We start from the raw sequence: 27,901 nt of genomic DNA, 5'->3' as shown, positions 1-27,901 counted from the left end.
TGCTCCAAGGATATAAATCGGATCTTTTAATGCGGATCAAGGTAAATATTTTGCATGGTTTTTGATTGAAATCCAATGATCATTTTCCAATCCATTGTTCCATTTTGAATGCTTTCAAGCCTTTAAATCATTACTTTGTTTTCCATCAAATATTTTCTTCTAGCACTCTCAATATTTCTTCGAAAAATATTTACTTTTTTTGCTTGTATATATTTTTGTTTTCTCATAATCAATTGTTACGAATATTTTTTAATTATCACCCCACTTCTCTTTTTTTGTTCATTTCTATATTATCACCCTTTTTATTTAATTTCTACTTTGGGACTTACTTTTTACCAATGTTTCTTATAACTTTTTTTAAAAATTACAAAATAATGTCATCGTTTAAGGGTAAAATTCTCGCATTACTCCACCAATTGCAACCTTTTTCCTTTTATTTTCAATTGGTTTTTATATTTTCTTAATCTTAGTTATTGCACACAAGCAAATGAGGTGATAATTAATAAAATGGAAGAAATATAATAATACAAATTGTGTATCCTTATTTCTTTGAAATTCATTTGGATAGGCGTTAAAGCTCCTCACATAAAAGTTTACCAACAACAAAAGATATAGAGATGACTCTAATTGACAAGAGATATAGTAGAAATGAAACTAGAATGATGTCCATTGTTTAATAAATACATTTTCTCGTGTATCCTCTCAAAAATTGCTCACATAAAATTTATTTTTAAAATTATTGAATGCGTATTTAGTCTAGAATTTTATTGTATAAGTCACATGTCATCAACTCCTTGCTAATAATTTAAGTATATCACTTAGTTATTTCGTTATATAAAAATCATTTCAATAATATTTTTCCCAATACGTTGGAAATCAATTGAATTTACAAGGACGATGTTGCAAGACCGACGAGCCGACAAGAATTGTAAATGTATTATTTGTTAAAAGTTTAACAAACTCCATTGCATTTAAGAAAATAAACTTGTAATTTTAGCCTAACTAGTAAGATAAACATAAGTTGTATTTTAACATAGCGCTTTCTGCGCATTATTCATATCGTCTCTAATTGACTAAAGGCAATATGTAAAATTCAGTTATAAAAATCATTATCATCCATTCATTTATATATTTTATATATTTACTTTATTTTACATTTCTTTTTTCATTAGAATACCTTAGGTAATAAAGAATAGAATTAGATGTTCAAGTGTCCAACATTTTGTTTCTTTGTCGGATAAAAATAGAACCATGGTTCTCCGAACGCACCAAAACAACACTAAAAACAATTTATCAAGTACTAGAATGCCAAAAGCCGTCAATGTTGAGTGAACAAGCCAAAAATAACGCATTCATGAACGATACCGCAAAAATAAAAGAACAAAAACAATCAAGCCCGTGATTCTCACGGGTCACAAAACTAGTTATAACATTAAACTCCAAATATAGTTAATTTATACAATTAACAAATCTAAAAATTACCGTGCTGTAGCACGGGAACTATACTAGTTCTTTATAAAGAAAATTTGGTACAAGTATTAGCAAATTTGTATTGCTGTAATTGAAATACGACATAACTCAATAAATCAAATACTTTGGGTGTCTTTAAGTGGCAACCTTTTGATCTCATTTTTACTTTTAGAAACCAAATTTTTATAATTATACATACAAATATAGACTATGCTATAAACTGTCTACCTCATACCAACCAAAGACTCTTCTCAACATCGAATGATTTCAGGACTTGGAGATTAAAATAACAAACAATTTAATGACCAGAGTGCTCATAAAACAAAGATGTGGAGCAGTTCTGCAACATTATCACTTTATGATATTAACACCAGATTAAAAATCAGATAAATCTGCCGATAATATTACATACCAAAGTAGCATTCAAATGGATACCGACAAAAATTACATACCAAAGTAGCATTCAAATGAAAGCAAGAGCCATAACGAGACTGGAAATCTACTATAGACAGATCTGTAACCTGCTGTAAGGTAAGGATGCGAGTGTAAAGGACATATCAAGATCAGTCGGAATCAAAGTCATAACTCTCCGAGTCGGATGGATCAGCATAGTAATCATCATCACAGTCAAGATCATCTTCAGTATCAACATCGTAATCTTCAGCATCATTACTCCCATCATTCTCAGATAATGAATCTGCTTTCCGGTGAGTCTTCGAAAGAGATGGACCAGCATCAGTCTTCGATTGGGATAGACCAGCAACACCAGCATTTCGAATTGACGAATTCCGCTCACAGCGATGAGCTTCTGAAGCCAGGAAGATGGGGTATACACACCATTTTGTAGTACAAGACTTGTACCTCAACGACAAATGTCGCCTCTGTAATTTTTACAAAAATGTATCAATAACAAAATTTTCAAAACTATAAGGAAATGCTAGTCAAATTGACTTCCTTTTGGTAAGGAATGTGTGGAGGAAAGAGTACACCGATTATAAGGTCATACCTGAGAAAAGTGTCGCAACACAACATAGACTAGTGGTGCTTGATTTTCGGGGTAAGAGAGACTTGAGGAAGAGAAAGATAATCGGCGAGGCACGAATCAAGTGGTGGAAGCTACAAAGGGAAAACCAACAAGCGTTTTTGGATAAGGTTGGAAGTAGCGATATTTGGTCGGATTGCAAGGAGAAAGATATTGATGCAACGTGGGATAAATTTGAGCATGTTGTAAAGGATTTGGCGAGGGAGGTGTTAGGGGAATCTAAAGGGAATAGACCATCAAGTAAGGACACATCTTGGTGGAACGATGAGGTGAGACAAGCGATAAAGACTAAACGTGAATGCTATAAGGTTTTGGGGAAATGTATGAGTGATGAGAACTTTGAAAAGTACAAGGAGGCTAGACGAGCCGCTAAAAAGGCCGTACGGGATACGAGGGCAAAATTTAACCAAGAAGTGTATGCCAGGTTGGACACGAGAGAAGGAGAGAAGGATATCTATAAACTGGCTCGCATAAGAGACTGAAAGACGAGAGATATTGGGAGAGTTAGGTGTGTGAAAGATATGGACGACAATATTCTGGTTCAGGATAACGAAATAAAGGCTAGATGGAGTTCTTACTTTGATACTTTATTCAATGAACATCAGGAAAAAGGCTTTGGGGATGTAGAAGTAACACCAAGCATGGTTAATCGGGAATTTGTGCGTAGAATACAAAAGAGTGAAGTTAGAAAGGCGTTAAGGAAGATGGGGTCAAATAAAACAGAGGGACCGGATGGTATACCCATAGAAGTTGAAGGTGCTGCGGGGAGAAAGGGATCGAATGGGTAACCATGCTCTTCAACAAGATTTGGAGGAGCAACAAGATGCCATCAGCTTGGAGGAGAAGCACTCTTGTCCCTTTGTACAAGAACAAAGGTGATGTTCAAGAGTGTTCCAATTATCGAGGAATTAAACTTATGAGTCATACGATGTTATGGGAGCGGATAATAGAGTAAAGGCTTAGGAGATGTGTAGACATCTCGGATAACCAATTTGGATTTATGCCCGGGAGATCGACTATGGATGCGATTTTTATCATGAGACAGTTGATGGAACACCATCGGGACAAGAAGAAGGACTTGAATATGGTTTTTATTAACTTGGAAAAGGCATATGATAGGGTACCAAGAGAAGTACTTTGGTGGGATTTGGCGAGAAAGGGGGTGTCTCAAAAATATATTGACCTCATAAAGGACATGTATGAGGGGGCTAGTGCAAGTGTTCGCACTAATGTTTGGAGAACGGAAGAATTTCTCATTACCATCGGGGTGCATCAAGGTTCCGCACTAAGTCCTTTTCTCTTTGCTATAGTTATGGATGAGTTGACAAGGGATATTCAGGACGACATCCCTTGGTGTATGATGTTTGTTGATGATATTTTGTTGATTGATGAGACGAAAGAGGGGGTGGAGAGAAAGTTGGAATTGTGGAGTCAGACTTTAGAGACTCATGGGTTTTGGCCGAGCAGGAGTAAGACTGAGTATTTGAGTTGTCAGTTCACTAAAGTGGCGGGGTTGAGATCGACAGAGGCGGGGAGTATTATTTTCGATGGGAATGTTGTTGAGGGGTCGGATTTCTTCAGATATCTAGGGTCTATTATTCAAAAAGATGAGGAGTTAGACGGAGTTGTGGCTCACATAATTAAAGCGGGATGATTGAAATGGAAGAGTGCTTCAGGGTTTTTATGCGATAAAGATATGCCCCAAAGGTTAAAGGGAAATTTTTATCGCACGACAATTAGACCTGCTTTACTTTACGGTTCCGAGTGTTGGGCCGTGAAACATTGTCACATTCAAAAGATGAGTGTGGCGGAGATGCACATGTTGAGGTGGATGTGCGGACATACAAGGAAAGATCGGTTAAGGAATGAGGTGATTAGGGAAAAGGTAAAGGTGGCGCCAGTAGAGGACAAGATGATGGAAAACCGACTAAGATGGTTTGGCCATGTGAGAAGGAGACCTATAGACGCACCAGTTAGGAGGCTGGAGACTTGGAGAACTGAACAGGTCCCTAGAAGTAGAGGAAGACCGAGACAGACATGGTTGAGAGTGATAGAGCATGATATGACATTTCCGGGGCTTGAGGAGAGTATGGTGATGGAGAGGGAACAATGGAGGGAAAGGATACATGTGGATTTTTAGTATTTGATGTTTTTTTGACATATTTAGTATTTTTATTTAATTTAAAGAAATTAAATTATTTATTCTTCTCTCCTTTATTACACTTTTTTTATCAACCACTTTCTTTAAGATTTTACTTGGTTTACTTTTAAGGCATTTCAGACCCTTACTTCTATTTCGGTTTTTAAAACCGTTTTAATTTTTTCTCTCAGTTTAAATTTTAAGTGTTTATAAAAGAAGTCTGGAATCCGATTTAAAATCTCTAAGTTTACCTTGACTTTCCATTACATTTTCGTTCTTCCTTTTTGTTTTTTATTCTTCCTTTTTATTCGCATTTTGAGGCGTGTGTTCACCCATGGACGGTCGAAAGGATGATTCATGTCAACCGACCCCCAATCATTTTGGGATTAAGGCTCTGATGTTGTTGTTGTTGTTATTATTGTTGTTGTATAAATTAGGATCCAAACTTAATGGTACATTAAATCTGCCAAAAAAAATATTTATACACAAAAACAAACAAGAAATTACCATAGCATGACGTGCAACTGCTGGACGGAAAAGATAGGTCTTGGATCTCTTGCATAGACGGCAGAAAAATGGCTCGTGGACTGTCCTTTTATTATTCTTGCTTTTTTTGTTCGACTTGACTTTTCGGTTCGCCATTTGGGAACTGTAAATGAAAGTAAACCAAAAATTAAAACATGACGTAAACAGACATATCATTAATCGATAAAAACAGACGGAATTAAGGTAAAATCAAAACTTAAAAGGACGTTTGTGCTATAGGTACAAAACTTAACAATGTTTGTTTCATTAGGTTTCTGAATCGTTGATTGTAGGTTTTGTTAGACTTAAACCTAATAACGAGATATCATTAAAGATAATAATAATATTTGAATTTACATTTGACTAAAGCAGACCAACTTAAAATAAAATCAAGAAAATTTCAAAGAATTTAGCATGATTAAACATATTAAAAATGATTAATTAATAAGAATAATCCCTCATATTAAGCAAAGAAAAAAGATCGGCATCAAAATAAAAAGAAAAAAAGAACAATCAAAACGGGAATCAACCAATAATATACTAACAAGACGGATTATCGCTTAAATTCCTCGTAATTTAACATGTTTACTTTAAATCAAGAAAACAGACGGATTAATTCACTTAAAACATGTAATCTCCATTTTACCTTAAATCAAGAAAATTAATTTAACATGTTTACCCTAAATCACTTAAAATGATTAATTCTTTGAAATTTTCTTGATTTTACTTTAAATTTCTCGTACAAAGCACAAACAATCGAATAAAACAGACGGATTTAAAGTAAAATCAAGAAAATTTCAAAGAATTTAGCATGATAAAACATGTTACTAATTGAACAAACAATTGACTAAACAGACGATTTACGATAAAATCAGCATAACTACGAGAAATTTAAGGGATAAATGATGATACACAGATATCTATAAAACCTTATTAAAAGGCTAGCCTCAAAATGCCACGTAGACAATGCCACGTAGGATAAGGAAAAGCCACGTAGGCATTTGCAATGCCACATCAATACAATCTTATTAAAAGGTTACCTAGAATAATGTGACATGGCGGATTTTAATGTGACATGGAAACGTAAATATGACATGGCGAATTAATGTGATATGGATTATCATTTTTTTTATTTAAAAAGGAAAAAAATAAAAAAAAAGGCTAGCCTCAAAATGCCACGTAGACAATGCCACGTAGGATAAGGAAAAGCCACGTAGGCATTTGCAATGCCACATCAATACAATCTTATTAAAAGGTTACCTAGAATAATGTGACATGGCGGATTTTAATGTGACATGGAAACGTAAATATGACATGGCGAATTAATGTGATATGGATTATCATTTTTTTTTATTTAAAAAGGAAAAAAAAAAAATTGGAAACATGAAATGTAAATAGCATAACAAATACGGAGTATTAAACTTTGGCCTCTTTAATTTCTAGATAAATTAAACACCAATTAAAAATCAAAATTCATACTAAATTTTAAATTTCGACGTTTATTGTTAGAATATTATAAGCAACAAATAAATATCACATAACTCTAATTTTAAACCATTTATTAAAAAAATAAAGAATTTGTAAATATTTATAAATACTACGGAGTAGACCTGGCAATATTATTACACAAATAAAAATTTACATCACTCTAATTTAAGTTGAAACTATTTATATGTGAAACTCTTTCTTATTGTTATCTACAATTAAAGAAAACCTTTTACATTTGATTTCTCCTTACTCTATATTTATGTCTATATTAAATTTCCTAATAATGAAAAAGAATGCTCAAAAGTAACAAAACCTTGCTACAATTTATGTATATATTCAATTTGATAATAATAATAATAATAGTAATAAAGACGCCGACAAGTCATAAAATGCATTCTCAATTGGCTATAAATGTTTGATGAAAGACAACATTTGTGAACCATAATTCAAGCCAATATTTTTTTTACCGTCATCTCTAACATAATCGTATGAGATAATAATTTATCTTATCACTTTATCAACATCAAGGTAAGTGTATTAAGACTTTAATTAATAATTTATTTATTTAATTTTAAGCTCCTTTGCCTCTGAAGTGCTCATCACATCTTTAAATTCATTTATGTGTTGTTTTGTTCTCATTTAGGGGATATCAAGATTTGTGGTGTTGTGATATTCAAAGGTAAATATATTTACATTTTTATGACTCAATGTTCTATTTCTTTCACTATTTAATGGAAAAAAACTTAAATTAATAATGATAAGGTTAATATTACATAAATCAAATTCACAATTTTGTTTGTAATTAATTACTTAGTGACTTTTTAATTTTGTTTTGTAGGGATGGTTCATTGGAGATTGAAGATTATATAGACAAGGAAAATACTAGAATTGTTCAAACAAATAATCCCTCCACTCCACTCAATACTATATTGCTCCGTATAAACTAACTACAAGATTAGCATGAATTTGAATGACTAATTGTTTTAGGTTCATAAAAAAATTAGTATTTCTTAAAGTTTCTAATATATATTTTATTTTGGTATGTGTTGTTTTTTATTCATTATTTACCCTTTGAAAAATTATTCATGATCTCAAACTTATTAACAAGTTGGACAAAAACTAAAACAAGGTCGTCATAATTAGCTAGCATATAAATCCTACTTCATCACAAGATGTCAAGATTGGGTACACTCTACACAAAATATCAAAGAGTAAACAATAGTGGAAAATCATAAATAGTCTCGTGAATTTCCACGGGCAACAAAACTAGTAATATAGTTAAAAGGCTACTTAAAGCATTTAATTTTATTCCACATGTCATTTTTATATTGGTTAGTATTAAAGTTACTTTTAGACTTATTTATGAAAACCCGTCATAAGGTTTACTAATATTTTTTGATGGAAACCATAAGATCGATCATGATTTAAATTATTAAAAATAAATTAAGAATTTACTCTCATCATTTAAATCGTACAATTTGTCCATCTAACTCTTCATTAACCATAAAGATATTAGTTAAAAGGTCTTATATGTAGTAAATAAAAGTATAATAATTTTGATTATAAAGATACTAATATTTTTTTAGTGGAAACCATAAGATCATGTATTAAATTATAAAAATAAATTAAAAATTTACTCTCATCATTTAAATTGTACAAGTTGTCCATATAATTCTTTATTAGCCATAAAGATAGTAGATAAAAAATCTTATATGTGGTAAATGAAAAATCTAATAATTTGATATAAAGCTTCCCAATTTCCACATTGTTACTTTTGATTTCTTTCAAAACCATCTTAAATTCTGTAATTAGTACACTTGAGAAAAAGTGATAAACAAGGTGTGTACATGTGAATAAAACATATAGTTGAAAGTTTCTGAAATAATAAAAAAAAATTATGAACCTAAAAACAATACTCATTCACATTCATGTTGTCAATCTTGTAGTTAGTTTATAACATAGTATTGTAATGGAGGGAGTATTTGTTTAAGCAATTATAGTATTTCTCTTTTTCATGTAGTATTCTTTCTCCAATTAATTATCCATACAAAAAAAAAATCCACTAAGTGATTAATAACAAATAAAATGGTGGAATTTGATCTATGTAATATTAACCTTATCGTTATTAATTTAAGTTTTCTCTTAAATAAGGTAAGAAATAGGCATTGAATTATAAAAATGTAAGGGGTTGTTTGGTTCAAAGTGTGGGAATGGAATGGATTGGGATGAGAATCCAGGGTGGAATGGAGTTAGAACCCCATACCTTTTAACACTTGTTTGGTTCAATTTTGTAATGGATTGTAATTCAATCAACAGATGGAATGTAACTGGTCATATACAATGAACTCTACTATTCAATCCTGCGAAAATAATTCAATCATGTGCATATTTCAATATTACTTATACAACACAATTTTTTAAGGCAATTGTCATACGAGTCGTCATACAACCCGTAAATATTGTTTAAAGCAATAGACACATGTATTATTGCAACGAATCATGTATACCTATGAACAATCACAAGCAAATTTTTTATGAAAGCAAAAAAAAATATTATGAAAGTAGAAGATGAAGACTTACGTAGAGTAGAACAACAGCAATTTGGGTTTTTTTTTCTTTCTTAATTTTAGGTTTTGTATCCAGGGGGCATTGGATTTAGAAACTTGGGGAAGGAGTAGAGTATGGGATTCCAAGGGATTGAGGTGGATTGAGAAACCCTTGGGTTTCTAAATCAATTCCAAAAGTGGTCAACCAAACACTTGAATAGGTGATATCCATTCCAATCCATTCCATACCCCCAACCAAACACCCCCTAAGTATATTTACCTTTGAATAGTTCAACTCCACAAATATGTAATATAGTTAAAAGGCTACTTAAAGCATTTAATTTTATTCCACATGTCATTTTTATATTGGTTAGTATTAAAGCTACTTTAGACTTATTTATGAAAACCCGTCATAAGGTTTACTAATATTTTTTGATGGAAACCATAAGATCGATCATGATTTAAATTATTAAAAATAAATTAAGAATTTACTCTCATCATTTAAATCGTACAATTTGTCCATTTAACTCTTCATTAACCATAAAGATATTAGTTAAAAGGTCTTATATGTAGTAAATAAAACTATAATAATTTTGTTATAAAGATACTAATATTTTTTTAGTGGAAACCATAAGATCATGTATTAAATTATAAAAATAAATTAAAATTTTACTCTCATCATTTAAATCGTACAAGTTGTCCGTATAATTCTTCATTAGTCATAAAGATAGTAGCTAAAAAGTCTTATATGTGGTAAATGAAAAATCTAATAATTTGATATAAAGCTTCCCAATTTCCATATTGTTACTTTTGATTTCTTTCAAAACCATCTTAAATTCTGTAATTAGCACACTTGAGAAAAAGTGATAAACAAGGTGTGTACATGTGGATTAAAGTGTGTATAGTCTTCTTAAATTTACTAATATCTTAGAATTTAAAACGTTTGATAAGACTTATAGTTAGTTTTGTAAGATGATGCATATTTTATTTTTATTTTTATTTTAACTATCTCAAATTTGCAGATTATTCATTATGAGGAAGGCTATTGAAAAGTGGAGATTACATGTTTGGATCTAAATGTGAAAAATGAAAACATATTTTTACTCCTTTAGTTGGCTTACAAACTTATTCATCATCAGTAAAATTCTCTATTTTACATGTAAATTTTTGAGAAAAAATTTACTATTTGATTCTTTTATTTTACATGTATCTATTTAACTTTGTAAAAAAAAAGACTATCAGATTTGTAGGTTTGATTAACTATTTGATTCTTTTATTTGTAAAAAAAAAAAAACTAACTAATGTAATTTGTTATCGGTGATGCTAATGTAACCGCGATGTTTGAGTGCTTTGTTTATCGACCTAACGGCGTAGTCATTTTTAGCCTAATTTATGATGTACTATAGAAAATAACAAATTCGTAAAAAACTAAACAAATATTTATAGTTCTAAGATTAGATACATTAAATTTTTGACTACAAAATATTCATGAATAATATTAACAATTTAACATGTATTAAAATATATGATAATAAAGTTCAAATTAAGAGTTCTATTTATAATACTATGGTCATGCAATAACGTAAAAGGAAGTAAATATTAACAAAAATTTGGCTCATAGGTTATTCGCAAAAAAAATAAAAATATTTTATATATTAGTTAAACATGGACGTCAACAAAGAGCAAATAAACGGGACAAATAGAACGTGTCCGCGATTTTCGCGGGTATAAAACTAGTTACTATGATTAAACAGATTAATAATTGAATTAACAATCTATCAAAATAGACGGATTTGAAATAAAATCAAGAAAGAAAATAACTAGGAAAGGGTAAAATGATATTAGGCAGAATTTGAGAGGATGAACGACGGAATACTCTAAACAAATTGGGGATATAACGAAATGAGTACTCTGTAGAAAATTTAGGAGTTTAAGTCCGGTTTATATAGGACGAGCGGCAATCTAAAATTTAAAAACTGCACTAAACATATAGGCTGTCCTATTGGGTTATGATGTGGGCATATGTTCACAAATTTATTAATAATAATAATAAAACTAAATTAATAAACTAAGTGTATTAGTGTCACTTAAAAATGAAAAAGAAAAAATAGCAGATCTATTTTTTTTTTGTAAATGAGAATGCCAAATGATTGCTCAATAATCCCACGAAGCAATAATAAATTGAACTATCACTCTTTGCAAAATAGAGGATAAAATCAATAGATCAGAAGACTTACACATGATGAGCATAGAAATATGATTTGAATACTCAAACATAATCTCCATGCAGATCCAACTCCCAGAATCCATTATTGATACTTGAATCACTTGAAGCAAAGTGATCAATATGGGGTGAAGAATATGACGATTAGTCAAAGGATAAAGTAGACGTTTTTACCAAGGGATGTAAGGATGATGTTTTTTTTATCAAGGGATCAATGGATGAAGATGGTGTCTTTGGATCCATGAAGAAAGATGATATCTTTAGCATGGGAACCATAGATGAAAATGATGTACATAGCAGTGGCTCCATAGATGAAAATGATGTTTTCTACCAAGAGATTTAGATTAACATGGTTGTTTTATGGAATGATGGTGATAATTTGAGAGAGATCTGAGTTTTTTTATGGATGAAGATGGAAGTTTTAAGAAGGCAGAGTCGTTAAAAGTGTTATTAGAGAGAGAGAGAGAGAGAGAAAGAGAGAGAAGAGATTGATCGGGGTGTGCGCGGCTAGGTTAAATGAGTGATGCTTGGTTATAATTACTTATAAATAGGACTTCACCATTAATGGGCCAAGGCCCAGTTTCATAATTATGTCCTTCCTAGTAGATCTGTTAATTAAAATAAAAAAAAACGTTTTGTAAATCGTAATGACGGGTTTGGAGTTGATGAAGGGAACAAGATTTTGCTTGAAATGGAAAGAATCGACTTCATTATAACGGTTATTTTAATTAAATGTAATAAATATTTTATAGGACCATTTTATAAATAAGACTAACGCATTTACAAAAGACCCGACTAAAATAATTAGTATATTTGTATAAAAATATTTTATTTTAACAAGCTAATATCATATTTGTCTAAAAATATTTTATTTGTCTAGTTTTTAAGTTAAAAAAACACGTGACTTAGAAATTAAAAGGTGAGCTATTAATTTAAAATTAAAAAATTATATGTTAATTTCAAAATTCTGGATGTGTATTTATTTGTTTTATCATTATGAAAAACTTGAGTACTTAGTTTATAATCTTAGGTTATAAGCTTAATATGCAATTTTCAAATACAAAATATTGTTCCTAGAGTAGTCATAAAAACACAATAACCAGATGTTAAAGAGGACTAATAATATAAAACCAAACTGGACAAATAATCTAATAACATCAACTATAAACCTTGTAATGCGAAATAATTAAAAGATCAGAAAGTAACAAAACAAAAACAATAAATTACCACAAGAATAATACAAGTACTACAGGAAATAATAAAAAAAAAAATCAAACGGTCATCAAAGGTACAACCTAACCTATTCAATTGATTTATCACAATTATTCAAAAAAAAATCAAGAAAACTAAGTAACAATCAGAAAAAAAAAAAAAAATCTTAAACAGATGCATACTAAATTACCATAACAACGAATTACCTAATACAAAATTGAATAACCTATACAGAAAACAATAACACAACCAAGAAAGTCATAAAAACAAGAGTAGTAGAATAACAATAACGAATCACAATTATTGAATAAAATCAGGAAAACTAGGTAAATAAACGATCACAAAAAAAAAACCTAAAAATTTCACAAAATAAAAAACTCGTCCAATAACAAAAATCAAAATCTCAAACATATAAACATTAAATTACAGTAAAAACGATTCACATAATGCAAAAATGAATTACCTAATCCGAAAACAGTAATATAATCAAGAAAGTCACAAAACGAGTATACGAGAATCGCAATAACGAATTCGAACTCAAAAGAACTGAAGAAGAATCAAGAAACTAGAGGAACAACATAATAAGAACGAAATTCAAAGATTTAATTTAAAATAAAATTTAAAAAAAGAGAGAGAAAAATACTGTGAGAAGAAGGTGAAGTTGTTTAGCGATTATGCAGAGAAGTTGCTTAACGATTATGCAATGAGTGTAAAATTATGAGGTTTGGCTATATATACAAAATTGATTCCAACAAATTTTTGACGATTTGGAGGGAAATGAATATCAGAGAATTTGAATTAACATATGTTGGACTTAACCTCATATTTTTACATGTCTAGTCAAGACCAACAAAAAAGGCCCAATGATTATCAACAAAGGCCCAATGGTTACATAGTTACATGACAGATGCTGGCTGTTAAGTATAATTAATATATGAAATGAGTTTTAAGAAAAGTAATTAAATAAATTTACGAGCAAATATTAATATATAAAAATAAATTATTCATTACAAAAATCAAATGTTACATATAATTTGGGAAGGTATTCTTGTTTGGATATAAAATTAATCGACAAAAACAATTTAAAAGTGATATAAAATTTATAAAATGTTACAGAACTGCACAATTTAATTTACAAAACAACTACGAAGAATTAACATTTATTTCAAAGGTCAAATCAATAAAAATGAATGATTAAAATATACGAAATAGTGATTTTATCAACCAAAAACGATAAATCAAATATCTTTCGCACTAGAAAATATAGAAAGCAAAACTACAATAGACATGGAAAAATAGGATGCAGTAGATGAAAAAGCCAAAAAAAAATGTGAGACTTGAATACTTACAAAATAACTCGATGAAGATATCATTTTAGAAATATTCGATTGACCCAATTTGTTTAACCAAATTATCTTCACCTTTTGGGATTATTTTCTGCGTTCTTTTATTTCATACCCATTTGATTCCATCACTATTTTAACATGTTGATGGCCAACCCTGGTTTCTTTGTTGAATCCGGCAAAGAAATATCAGATTTTTGTTGGCTGTTTGTTTAAGAGGAAGCCATATTCAAAGGATAAAGATCATGTCTTTTTGGTTGTTCATTAAGGACAAACATCGATCATGATGATGATAGATAGTAGGTGGATGGATAATGAAGATCTTGTTTTCAGAGAAAGAAGGTTATAATAATTTAGAGAGAAGGACGGGTAGAGAGATGTTAGATTTCTCATTTCTGGTGGGTGGGTGAGTTAGGGTAAGGAATGGGTGGTTGCTTTTATACTACTTCATACATGTTGAACAGGTCAAGGCCCAATTTTATATCTATATCAAGTAGCATTTTTTTTGAGCAAAAAACAAATAATCCCATATATTTACTAAATGAATAAGCGAAATTCTAAATTTTCCCGCCTAAACATATTTCCTAAAATAAAGTTTAGTTATTTTTAGCATATTCTATAAGTAGGTGGGCTATAATACAAATATAGTCTTTCAGATTTATATATTTATGTGTAGTATTTTACATTCTACACAAAATTACCTCTAATCTTTTTATAATGTAAAAAGAGATTCTTTTTTTTTTTTATTTTAAGAATCGTACGAAAAAAATTCATTAATTTCTATGATAAAAAGTTGCGGCTAAAAATATACTTCTTGTCAGTAAAATTTTATAAAATAACATCATTAATCTCTCGGTAATAGGAAAAACTTTCATTGAAATACTCATTTCATGGTTAATAAGATTGTGGCTAGTTATCTTTACTTTCACCAGTAGGTATGAGCAAACACATAGCACATATAGGGTGGTCGGTGGATCCCCAATAAAAAAATACTCAGTCACAAAAAGAAAGGTTATATACACCAAAAGATAAAACATATAATATGGTAGAAAGCTATTCTACTATATAATTCCCCCCCCCCCCCCCCATTTCATTATATAGTATATTGTATAGCAGTTGGTTGAACGAACACCATAATCACCAGCGAACATATACATACATAGGCAAACAGATAACGTGGTAAATGAAATAAAAAACCACAACTTCATATTTATTAACTGCTCTTGCAACCTTAATAGTGCCACATGAAATGTATACATGTATAAAAGGTATCAAGTAAGCTACAGTACTACACCCAGGTAAAGATCGAAGGAGTCGAATGACAATAAAAATGCCAACTCACGCCTTAAAATAATAAACAAGTGGGTCAAGGCTAGGCCAGAATATTATATTATTAACACAAATTCTCATTATAGAGGGACACTATCCGTCAACAACTATAGACGGATATCATTCCTCTAAAAAATGAAAGTGGGTAGTGCAAGTTGGCGGGAAATGGATATTCCCTCTTGCGCTACCCATTTTTATTTGTGAGAGGGACACTATCTGGTTATAGCTACAAACGAATAGTGTCCATTTATAATAAGACGGACTGATTATTAAAAGAGACCTCTCTCAATATATCACAAGAATACAACAAAGTAAGCATAGGCATATCCATCAACTACTAACAGAGTCACAAAGTATACTAGTACCTTTCGGCACTATCGGTACACAAAACACAAGCACAAATACTATAAAAAGGAATCTTCGTTCAGGTGATTCTTCAACTGCACTATACCTATCATGCCTCTATTACCAATACTATAAGTGCATTAAAAGTTAATATCATATATAATATAGATCTTCCTGAATCACAAATAAGAAAAGGAAGTTTCGCAAATTAAGCACAATGTCCTCCACAAGAGAAAATATAAAATAAACGGGTTATAAAACCGTATGGAAACTATCAAATATTACTGTATGAGAGTAAGTTTCCAATATACCACGCTAGCAACAAAAAAAATCCTACAGACCGGTGAGGTGGAGGTATGTTTCCACTATCATAGATGAGACAATCCACTACTCAAGCTACTTCATAAAAGACAAGACTATTCACCTAATTATTGACGACTCAAGACACAAGATCTTAACGACTACTAGAGGTTCTTATGGAAATTCTTGATCATTTGAAGCACTTTTCCTTGCATTTCACTACATTTTTGCAAGGCACAAAGGATATATAAAGAAAATAAATTAAACAAGTGTACATACATTTTCATGTCTCTCAGCTGCCTTCGGTGAGCCATATGATTTAGAAGTAGAACAGATGGTGCAGAGATACAATTTTTTCCCAGCCATTACAAAAAAAACCTGCAAGAATTCGGAACAGAGTGAATAAAAAAAAGTTTAGAAACAACAGTATAACAAAATGACGATCAATAGTAAAGATTAAGTCATGCTTAATTGTTCCTAGAGTAGTCAGAAAAACACAATAACCATATGTTAAAGAGGACTAATAATATAAAACCAAACTGGACAAGTAATCTAATAACAGCAACTATAAATCTTGTAATGCGAACTAATTAAAAGATCATAAAGTAACAAAACAAAACATTAAATTGCCACAAGAATAATACAAGTACTACAGGAAATAATAATAAAAAAAATTAAACGGTCATCAAAGGTACAACCTAACCTATTCAATTGATTTATCACAAAACATTTTTGTTACTTAGTTTTCTTGATAAACGATCATAAAAAAAACCTAAAATTTTTACTAAATAAAAAAATCATCCAATAACAAAAATCAAAATCTCAAACAGATAAACATTGAATTACCGTTAAAACGATTCACATAATGCAAAAATGAATTACCTAATCCGAAAACAGTAATATAATCAAGAAAGTCACAAAACGAGTATACGAGAATCGCAATAACGAATTCGAACTCAAAAGAACTGAAGAAGAATCAAGAAACTAGAGGAACAACATAATAAGAACGAAAATCAAAGACTTAATTTAAAATAAAATTTTAAAAAAGAGAGAGAAAAATACTGTGAGAAGAAGGTGAAGTTGTTTAACGATTATGCAGAGAAGTTGCTTAATGATTATGCAATGAGTGTAAAATTATGAGGTTTGACTATATATAAAAAATAGATTCCAACAAATTTTTGACGATTTAGAGGGAAATGAATATCAGAGAATTTGAATTAACATACGTTGGGCTTAACCTCATATTTTTACATGTCTAGTCAAGACCAACAAAAAAGGCCCAATGATTAACAACAAAGGCCCAATGGTTATATACTTACATGACAATGCTGGCTGTTAAGTATAATTAATATATGAGATGAGTTTTAAGAAAAGTAATTCAATAAATTTACGAGCAAATATTAATATATAAAAATAAATTATTCATTACAAAAATCAAATGTTACATATAATTTGGGAAGGAATTCTTGTTTGGATATAAAATTAATCGACGAAAATAATTTAAAAGTGATATAAAATTTATAAAATGTCACAGAACTGCACAATTTAATTTACAAAACAACTACTTAGAATTAACATTTATTTTAAAGGTCAAATCAATAAAAATGAATGATTAAAATATACGAAATAGTGATTTTATCAACCAAAAACGATAAATCAAATATCTTTCGCACTAGAGAAAAATAGAAAGCAAAACTACAATAGACATGGGAAAATAGGATGCAGTAGATGAAAAAACCAAAAAAAAAATGTGAGACTTGAATACTTACAAAATAACTCGATGTAGATATCATTTTAGAAATATTCGATTGACCCAATTTGTTTAACTAAATTATCTTCACAACCATACCATTCTTCACCTTCTGGTATTATCTTCTGCGTTCTTCTATTTCATACCCATTTGATTCCATCACTATTTTAACATGTTGATAGCCAACACCGGTTGCTTTGTTGAATCCGGCAAAGAAATTTCATATTTTTGTTGGCTTTTTGTGTAAGAGGAAGCCATATTCAAAGGATAAAGATCAGGTCTTTTTTGTTGTTCATCAAGGACAAACATCGATCGATGATGATGATAGATAGTAGGTGGATGGATAATGAAGATCTGGTTTTCAGAGAAAAAAGGTTATAATTTAGAGAAAAGGACGGGTAGAGAGATGTTAGATTTCTCATTTCTGGTGGGTGGATGGGTGAGTTAGGGTAAGGAATGAGTGGTTGCTTTTATACTACTTCATACATGTTGAACGGGTCAAGACCCAATTTCATATTTATATCAAGTAGCATTTTTTTTGAGTAAAAAACAAATAATCCCATATATTTACTAAATGAATAAGCGGAATTCTAAATTTTTCCGCCTAAACATATTTCCTAAAATAAAGTTTAGTTATTTTTAACATATTCTATAAGTAGGTGGGCTATAATACAAATATAGTCTTTCAGATTTATATGTTTATGTGTAGTATTTTACATTGTACAGAAAATTACCTCTAATCTTTTTATAATATAAAAAGAAATTCTTTTTTTTTATTTAATGAATCGTACGAAAAAAATTCATTAATTTCTATGATAAAAAGTTGCGGCTAAAATATACTTCTTATCAGTAAAATTTTATAAAATAACACCATTAATCTTTCGGTAATAGGAAAACTTTTATTGAAATACTCATTTTATGGTTAATAAGATTTTGACTTTGATTTTTCAGATCAATAACGATGAGAAACCTAAAATAAAATAAAAATTAAATTTCATAAATATAATACACTTAAAAAAGAAAAACTCTATATATACCGTGCATACATTGCACGGGAGCTGCACGAGAGCTAAACTAGTTAATTAATTAATTATGATTTTTCCGTTGGTCTCAGTGATTAATTGAGTTAGCAAATTTCATTTAGACCATGTTTATCAGTTGTTCATGCAACCCTTCTAGACCTAGTTCCTACACTAAAATCTATATAAAATTATAATAAAAGAACCACTACCCATTAAACTTGACACGTGTCGCACTATGGTGAAATTTTTTTCCCACCTAACACAAAATCCTAAAGATACATATTTTATTTTCAAAGCTATCATCTATAAAATATAATTAAAAGGCTATCCTAAAATGACAAATAAACGCCACCTAGACAAAGCCACGTAGGATCCAAAAAGCCACATAGATTAAAATTTAATGTGACGTGGCATATTTAAATATGATGTTGCATATTTTTAATGTGACATGGATTATCAATTTATTATTACATGACATTAATTTAAATCATTTATCTATAAATTAATTTAGTTCACTTATATCTATAATATGAAAGGATATTATCAATATTCTTAAATTAGTTTTGTATATTAAATATATTGTCTTCCAAAATTTATATAACCCTTCAAAATTTACATCAAATTTCATAATTTATAATTAATATTGACATTTAAATTGAAATTTTTGTAATAAAACATGTTAATAAATTTCATAATTTATAATTGAAATTGAAATTTTAATTGAAATTTTTGTAATAAAACATGCTAAGAAATTAATTAAACCTCTTCATATTACTAAACACTCACCATTATTTACATTTTCCTATTTAATTTATTGTTTTTAGAAATTTTGTAATAATACCTTTAGTAAACTAATTAAACCTCTTCATATTACTGAACACCCACCAATATTAACATTTTTCTATTTAATTTTTTTTAATTAAACATGGTATTAAATTGATTAAAACTCTTCATAATACTTAACACACACCAAATTAATTAAAAGTTTTCCTATTTAATTAATTTTGGTATATAATATGTTAATAATTTTATTAAAATTCCTTATTTTACTCAACACCCATAATTTTTATAAATATTATTAAAAGGGTAAACTTTAAAAGCCACGTAGACAATGCCACCTCGTATTACTAAATGCCACCTTGCATTACCAAAATTCCACGTCACCAATACTCCATGTAGTATGACGTGTTTAATTAAGAGGGTAATTCATGTTTGTATAATGATCCATTTAAAACGATACACAAATTAAAAAATATTTACATAAAAAATAAATTAGCATAAAAAATATTAAAGTTTGGCCTTTTTAACTTCTAGATAAATTTAAAAACAATTAAAAATCATAATTCATACTAAATTTTAAATTTCTACGTTTATTCTTAGAATATTTTAAGTAACAAATATATATCACATAATTCAAATTTTACGCCGTTTATGAAATAATAAAGAATTTGTAAATATTAAGGGCAAATAATAACATACTTAACATTAAGCATTGGCATTTTAATTTTTAAAAGTACAATTGGTTAAACAAAAAATAAAAAATTACATCACTCTAATTTTAAATTATTTATATGTGCAACTCCTTAAATATTATTGCAATAAACTTGCTCAATTTCATTAAATTGAATACATATGTAAATTTATAAATATGATTTATAAATAAAAGGGAAGACAAAATATCTACCAGTTTTTAGTTCGTAAGATAACTCCCTAAACAATTCTCGTGCAATGTGGATTTTGTAAAAAAAAAAAAAGAAAAAAAAAAAAAGTAAACCTTTTATATTTCAATTCTCATTACTCTATATTTATGTCTATATTAAATTTGCTAATAATGAATATGAATGGTCAACGGTCATAAAACATTTATACATATTTATGTATATATTAAATTTGGTAATAATAAAAAATAAACAAAAGTCATAAAACACATCCTCATTTGGCTATAAATGTTTGATGGAAGGCAACATTTGTGAGCCGAAATTCAAGCGAGTACCCCCATCGCCAAAAGAATTATATATATATGTCAATAATCTTTCTTATCATTGTATCAACATCAAGGTAAGTGTACTAAGGTTTTAAATTAATAATTTATTTATTTATTTTTAAGTTCCATTAGTTATGAAGTAATCTTCACTTTTTTAACCTTCACATATATGTTGTTTTGTTCTCATTTAGGGGCTATCGACATTTGTGGAATTGTGCTATTCATAGGTAAATATACTTACATCTTTATGATTCAATGCCTTATTTCTTACATTATTTAAGCGAAAACTTAAATTAATAACAATAAGGTTAATTATACATAAATCAAATTCCACCATTTTGTTTATTAATCACTCAGTGGATTTTTTTTAGGGATAGTTCATTGGAGAAAGAAGACTATTTGAAGAAGAGAAATACTAGAAGTGCTTAAACAAATATTCCCTCCATTCCACTCAATACTATGTTATAAACTAACTACAAAATTGACTACATGAATATGAATGACTAATTGTTTTTAGGTTCATAAATAAAATTTAGTATTTCAGAAACTTTCAAATGTATGTTTTATTTGGGTATGCGTTTCTTTTTTATTCATCATTTTTCCTGTGAAAAATAGCTCTCATAGAATTAAATTGGAGTTGCGAGGACCTCAATCTTATTAACAAGTTGGACAAAAAAATTCTATTGACATAGATAATGGCTAAATGTAAATTATTATCTAATATTTATGCGTACTTGTCATATTATCTAATGCATATGTCTTATAACACATAAGAGATTACAATGAGATTTGTAGTAGGTTATTATTTAACTCATTTTATTATTTATGCAAAAATATAAAATTTAGAATTTTTGACAAATTGATATAGATGATATAGTAAGACTAGCATTTATTAAAGTTCATAACTATGCTATTATATGATTTATGACAATTAAAATATTGAGAAGATAAAAAAACCTTATAATTCTATATGTTGTAAGCTCCTTACATTGTGAGATTTATTATTCTAAAAAAAAAGAAGGAAAAAAAAAAGAGAAATAATTCAACATTATGAATTAATTTGTCTTTTCGTCTTTACTTACTAACTTTATTTGCCGGAATACAAAGCGATGTTCAAACTTTTACATAGAAAGTTTAGTACAAAATCTATACAATCTAATCAAAAAGCAACCTTAAGCATTTAATTTTTTTTACATGGTGTCATGAATTACTGGACTCATTGAAAGGTAACTTTTTTTAAAACCACATGTTTTTAGTATATTAATCAAAATAACAACCAAAATACAATATTTAGTTTTGAAAATAAACCAAAATTGTCAAAGAAATAAGGCATTAACCAACTAACTTTTATGTATTTCAAGACTATATTTTTTAAATGGATCAACTAATTGCTCAGACAAATATAAACAGTACGATAAAAATAATAAAACTAAAACAGATAAACCCGTGAATCTCACGGGTCACAAAGCTAGTTCATTAACTTAAAATGACAAATAAACGCCACCTTGACAAAGCCACGTAGGATCCAAAAAGCCACCTAGCTTAAAATTTAATGTGACGTGGCATATTTAAATATGATGTTGCATATTTTTAACGTGACGTGTTGAATTAATGTGACATGTATTATAAATTTATTATTACGTGACATTAATTTAAATCATTTATCTATAAATTAATTTAATTCACTTATATCTATAATATGAAAGGATATTATCATTATTCTTAAATTAGTTTTGTATATTAAATACTCCCTCCTATTCTAAATAATTGTCCCATTTGCCATTTCCGTCTATTCACATAACTGTCCCACTTGCCATATTTGGACATGGTTTTTACTTTCCTACCCTTAGCTCTTTTCTTTATTTACCACCCCAACCACCCATAACCCATCATATTCAATACTTTTCAATATTTAACTCATATATTCTTACCCCTATACAATAATTTTCATTATTTTAACTATATTCCTTAATTTTCGTGCCATTGTCCAAATGAGACACTTATTCAGAATAGGAGGAAGTATATTGTCTTCCAAAATTTATATAACCCTTATAAATTTACATCAAATTTCTTAATGTATAATTAATATTGACATTTTAATTGAAATTTTTGTAATAAAACATGTTAATAAATTTCATAATTTATAATTAAAATTGAAATTTTAATTAAAATTTTTGTAATAAAACATGTTAAATAATTAATTAAACCTCTTCATATTACTAAACACTCACCATTATTAACATTTTCATATTTAATTCGTCGTGTTAAAATTTTTTGTAATAAAACCCGTTAATAAATTAATTAAACCTCTTCATATTACTGAATACCCACCAATATTAACATTTTCCTATTTTTTTTTAATTAAACATGGCAATAAATTAATTAAAACTCTTCATAATGCTTACACACACCAAATTAATTAAAAGTTTTTCCTATTTAATTAATTTTTGTAATATAATATGTTAATAATTTTATTAACACTCCTTATATTACTCAACACCCATAATCTTCATTAACCTAAAATGACAAATAAACGCCACCTTGACAAAACCATGTAGGATCTAAAAAGCCACCTAGATTAAAATTTAATGTGATGTTGCATATGTAAATGTGATGTTGCATATCTTTAATGTGACATGTATTATCAATTTATTATTACGTGACATTAATTTAAACCATTTATCTATAAATTAATTTAATTCACTTATATCTATAATAGGAAAAGATATTATCATTATTCTTAAATTAGTTTTGTATATTGAATATATTGTCTTCTAAAATTTATATAACCCTTACAAATTTACATCAAATTTCTTAATTTATAATTAATATTGACATTTTAATTGAAATTTTTGTAATAAAACATGTTAATAAATTTCATAATTTATAATTAAAATTGAAATTTTAATTGAAATTTTTGTAATAAAATATGTTAAGGAATTAATTAAACCTCTTCATATTACTAAACACTCACCATTATTAACATTTTCCTATTTAATTCATTGTTTTTAAAAATTTTGTAATAAAACTTGTTAATAAATTAATTAAACCTCTTCATATTACTGAACACCCACCATTATTAACATTTTTCTATTTAATTTTTTTTATTTAAACATGGTAATAAATTGATTAAAACTCTTCATAATACTTAACACACACCAAATTAATTAAACGTTTTTCCTATTTAATTAATTTTTGTAATATAATATGTTAAGAATTTTATCAAAACTCCTTATATTACTCAACACCTATAATTTTCATTGACATCTTGTCATATTTAATTCATCTCTTGAGGTCCTCAGCAATCAATTATCTAATTTAATAATATCACAAAATAAATTAAAAATTAAATTAAAATATGGGAATTTATGGTTGTGTAATGACTATAAAACCTACAATACCTATAATAGTTTATATTCAAATTATTTATTTAAAATATGCCCATTTGTCATGAGTTTCTAAGTTGTGGATTGTATTTTATGGTTTAATTTATTTATTGGAATATATTGAGTATATTGAGTATTGGTGTCGAGTATTGTTGTTGTTGTTGTTGTTGTTGTTGTTGTTGTTGTTGTTGTTGTTGTTGTTGTTGTTGTTGTTGTTGTTGTTGTTGTTGTTGTTGTTGTTGTTGTTGTTGTTGTTGTTGTTGTTGTTGTTGTTGTTGTTGTTGTTGTTGTTGTTGTTGTTGTTGTTGTTGTTGTTGTTGTTGTTGTTGTTGTTGTTGTTGTTGTTGTTGTTGTTGTTGTTGTTGTTGTTGTTGTTGTTGTTGTTGTTGTTGTTGTTGTTGTTGTTGTTGTTGTTGTTGTTGTTGTTGTTGTTGTTGTTGTTGTTGTTGTTGTTGTTGTTGTTGTTGTTGTTGTTGTTGTTGTTGTTGTTGTTGTTGTTGTTGTTGTTGTTGTTGTTGTTGTTGTTGTTGTTGTTGTTGTTGTTGTTGTTGTTGTTGTTGTTGTTGTTGTTGTTGTTGTTGTTGTTGTTGTTGTTGTTGTTGTTGTTGTTGTTGTTGTTGTTGTTGTTGTTGTTGTTGTTGTTGTTGTTGTTGTTGTTGTTGTTGTTGTTGTTGTTGTGTCCAATAAAGTATATTTTAATTTGTTATTTTGTTGGTTTTATGAATCGTTTACTTTATGTTTGAATTCATGTTTTTCAGTTGGTTTAATTTAAGTGACTTACATGTGACAATGTTTTGATTCGTTTGTCATGTTTTTGCCAGGTTGATGTTTTATCTTTTGGTCAATGTATTTTTTATATAACTTTAAAGCACCATGAAACATATATGAATGCAGATAAGGCAAACCATCATGTGGGTAATCTGAAGAGGAAAGAAATACAAAAGGCACAAAACTGAGGTAAAATTAAAGGTAAAAAAGCGTAAGGTATAAACTGATAAGTAATGGATGATTGTTGATCTCAAAATAGAAATCTTATAACTTTTTGTTTTAAATTTGTTATTAAACGTATATTGTGGTGTAATTTTACTATTATATTTTCTGGATCAACCTATTTGAATTTGTATTTTTCTATTCACGAGTATAATCATTTCTAACATATATTTTTCTTTTTCATTTTATATGAACTATTATCAAGGAATGTAATAAAAGGAAGCGAAAGTGAACCTTCGAGTAAATATTAAATAGTATCATTTCTAAATTCTACTTCGTATGTTTTTTAAAGTTTATGTATTTTTTTTGTCAAAACAGGAATAATACATAAAACTTACTCTCATAATTTCCTAAAAAAAAAACTACTCTCATAATTAATGGTAAATAAATAAGTACAAATAATTGAATGAAAATTCTTTAAAATTTCACAATTTACTTTTTGAACCACCATGATAATAATTAATCATTTTAATTATGTCATTTCCTCTTCCAATTTAAGTTTTCTCCAACTCCCACCTTTTGATTGTTTTTCTATAAAATTTACTTTACTTTTTAAAGTGGTTTATGCTTTTTTAACCATTATAAGATGATCGTTGATGTCAAAATAGAGATCTTATAATATTTCTTTAAATTTGTTATTAAGCGTATATTGTTGTGTAATTTTACTATTATGCTTTCCCGATCAACCTATTTGAATTTGTATTTTTGTATTCATCAGTATAATCATCTCTAACATATATTTTTTTTTATTTCATATGAACTATATTCAAGGCATGTATTAAAAGGAAGCGTACTAAAAGGAAGCGAAAGTGAACCTTCAGATAAATATTAAATAGTATGGTTTCTAAATTTAATCCGTATATTTTTAAGTTTATGTGTTTTTTTTATCAAAACCGAAATAGATTATTTTATAGTCTTTAATACTATTTTTATTTTTATATAGGATCGTGAACATAAGTATAACAAGAGATGGATCAAATTCTTGAAATTGTAATAAGGAACTTAAAAAAATTTATGAACCTTTTATAATTCGAATTTAGAGAATATAGTTTTTTAGATTATTGAGCAATTGAAATGAAAATTTAATTCGTAATACATGGAATAGATACCGACCATACCGTTGAATCGTATCTAATATTTTTCTATCGATATAATAAATGTTTTCCGGATGTAATAATATTTGAAACATGCACGTGGTGATAAGACTTCAAAGATATTTCTATGGGAGGGTTGATGGAGAGGTATGGAAATAATTTGGAGATGACTATACCGAGATATTGACTTTACAACCTTATAAGGCGTCATTGAAGATTTTTCCATACGGAATTTATTATATATGGATGGTTTCACTTTTAATATTTAAAAAACTCACTTTATTATATTGCGGAGTAAAACACACGTATATATAATGAGTCGTCTTTGGCATTGCTCCGTTGTCAAGTTTCTCAAAATTAGTAGCCACCACATTGTCACTTGCAGGATTCGATTTAAAAAAATAAACCAAAGTTATCAAAGAAATAAGGTATTAACTAACTAATTTCTATGTATTTCATGACTGTATATTTTTAAATGGATCAACATCTAATTGCTCGAACAAATATTACGATACGATAAAAATATTAAAACGAAAACAGATAAACCCGTGAATTTCACGGGTCGCAAACCTAGTTATATATTATTACCTTCCTTAAAAAACTATCATATCTTTCTTCAATACTCCTATCATATTACCCAAAATACAATTTCCTTTAACTTAAATAATGTAGTACTCCCCTTTATGTTCAATTAAATAATGTGTTATTTAAGACCGTTTTTTATATGCTTCCATAGAGTATTTCCTTCCAACTCATCAATTATACCTTTCATACTTATTATTATGGAGAAAAAATTTTCCATCACCCTATCATTTTCCTCTAAACATGATTTTCCATGATTGAATAAAGTTAGCTTTTTTACTAGCCCTAATATGAACTGTAATTTTTTTTTAAAAAAATTCCTAAAACTTTGCTATTTAGGCCATGTTCTTTTGGACTTAAAGTCAATTTATTTAAGTTCACTTCAGATCCTATAAGTTCAGTTCAGTTCAGATCAGATCCTATAAGTTCAGTTCAGTTCAGATCCTATAAGTTCAGTTCAGTTCAGATCCTATAAGTTCAGTTCAAATCTTATAAGTTCAGTTCAGATTCTATAAGTTCAGTTCAGTTCAGATCCTATAAGTTCAGTTCAGATCTTATAAGTTCAGGTCCTATAAATTCAGTTTAGAAAAGTTATATATAGAGTATTATTTTTAAAAACTGACGCAAAAACATTTGACATTATTAATATATATATATATATATATATATATATATATATATATATATATATATATATATATATATATATATATATATATATATATATATATATATATATTCTTAAAACAAAATTACCACTTTTCTCATTATTTTTTATCGTAATGTAATCGTAATATAATGTATGAACAAACCAATGTATATAAAGCGGAAAAATGATATTATCTTACCTTGTGTTTTAGACTATATTTTCTTATCAGTGTCCTCTCTTGGCTGCCCACTAATTTCTTGTAATTTTTTTAATCTCAATAAAAGTTTGCGTTTTCTAATAATAATAATAATAATAATAATAATAATAATAACAATAACAACAACAACAACAACAACAACAATAACAACAACAATAATAATAATAATAATATAATAATAATAATAATAACAAGAACAATAATAATAACAAGAACAAGAACAATAACAATAACAATAACAAGAACAAGAACAACAACAACAA

The 27,901-nt window shown here is 28.2% G+C and overlaps 1 protein-coding gene across 1 annotated transcript; it reads right to left on the bottom strand.

Moving 5' to 3' along the window:
* Positions 1–1,770: 1,770 nt before the first annotated feature.
* On the bottom strand, positions 1,771–14,398 carry LOC141615293 (uncharacterized). The gene is made up of 3 exons (XM_074433704.1): positions 13,997–14,398; positions 5,160–5,301; positions 1,771–2,351 (listed from the first exon to the last, which is right to left on the bottom strand). Exons 2-3 carry the CDS (start codon positions 5,292–5,294, stop codon positions 2,034–2,036), a joined length of 453 nt encoding a protein of 150 aa, XP_074289805.1. The 5' UTR covers positions 5,295–5,301; positions 13,997–14,398; the 3' UTR covers positions 1,771–2,033.
* Between the last annotated feature and the right edge of the window lie 13,503 nt (positions 14,399–27,901).

This window comes from Silene latifolia, chromosome 11 (assembly GCF_048544455.1).
Source record: "Silene latifolia isolate original U9 population chromosome 11, ASM4854445v1, whole genome shotgun sequence".
NCBI lineage: Eukaryota > Viridiplantae > Streptophyta > Magnoliopsida > Caryophyllales > Caryophyllaceae > Silene > Silene latifolia.
The sequence above is the reverse complement of the archived record's forward strand: the minus strand, read 5'-3'. Positions and strand labels throughout refer to the sequence as shown.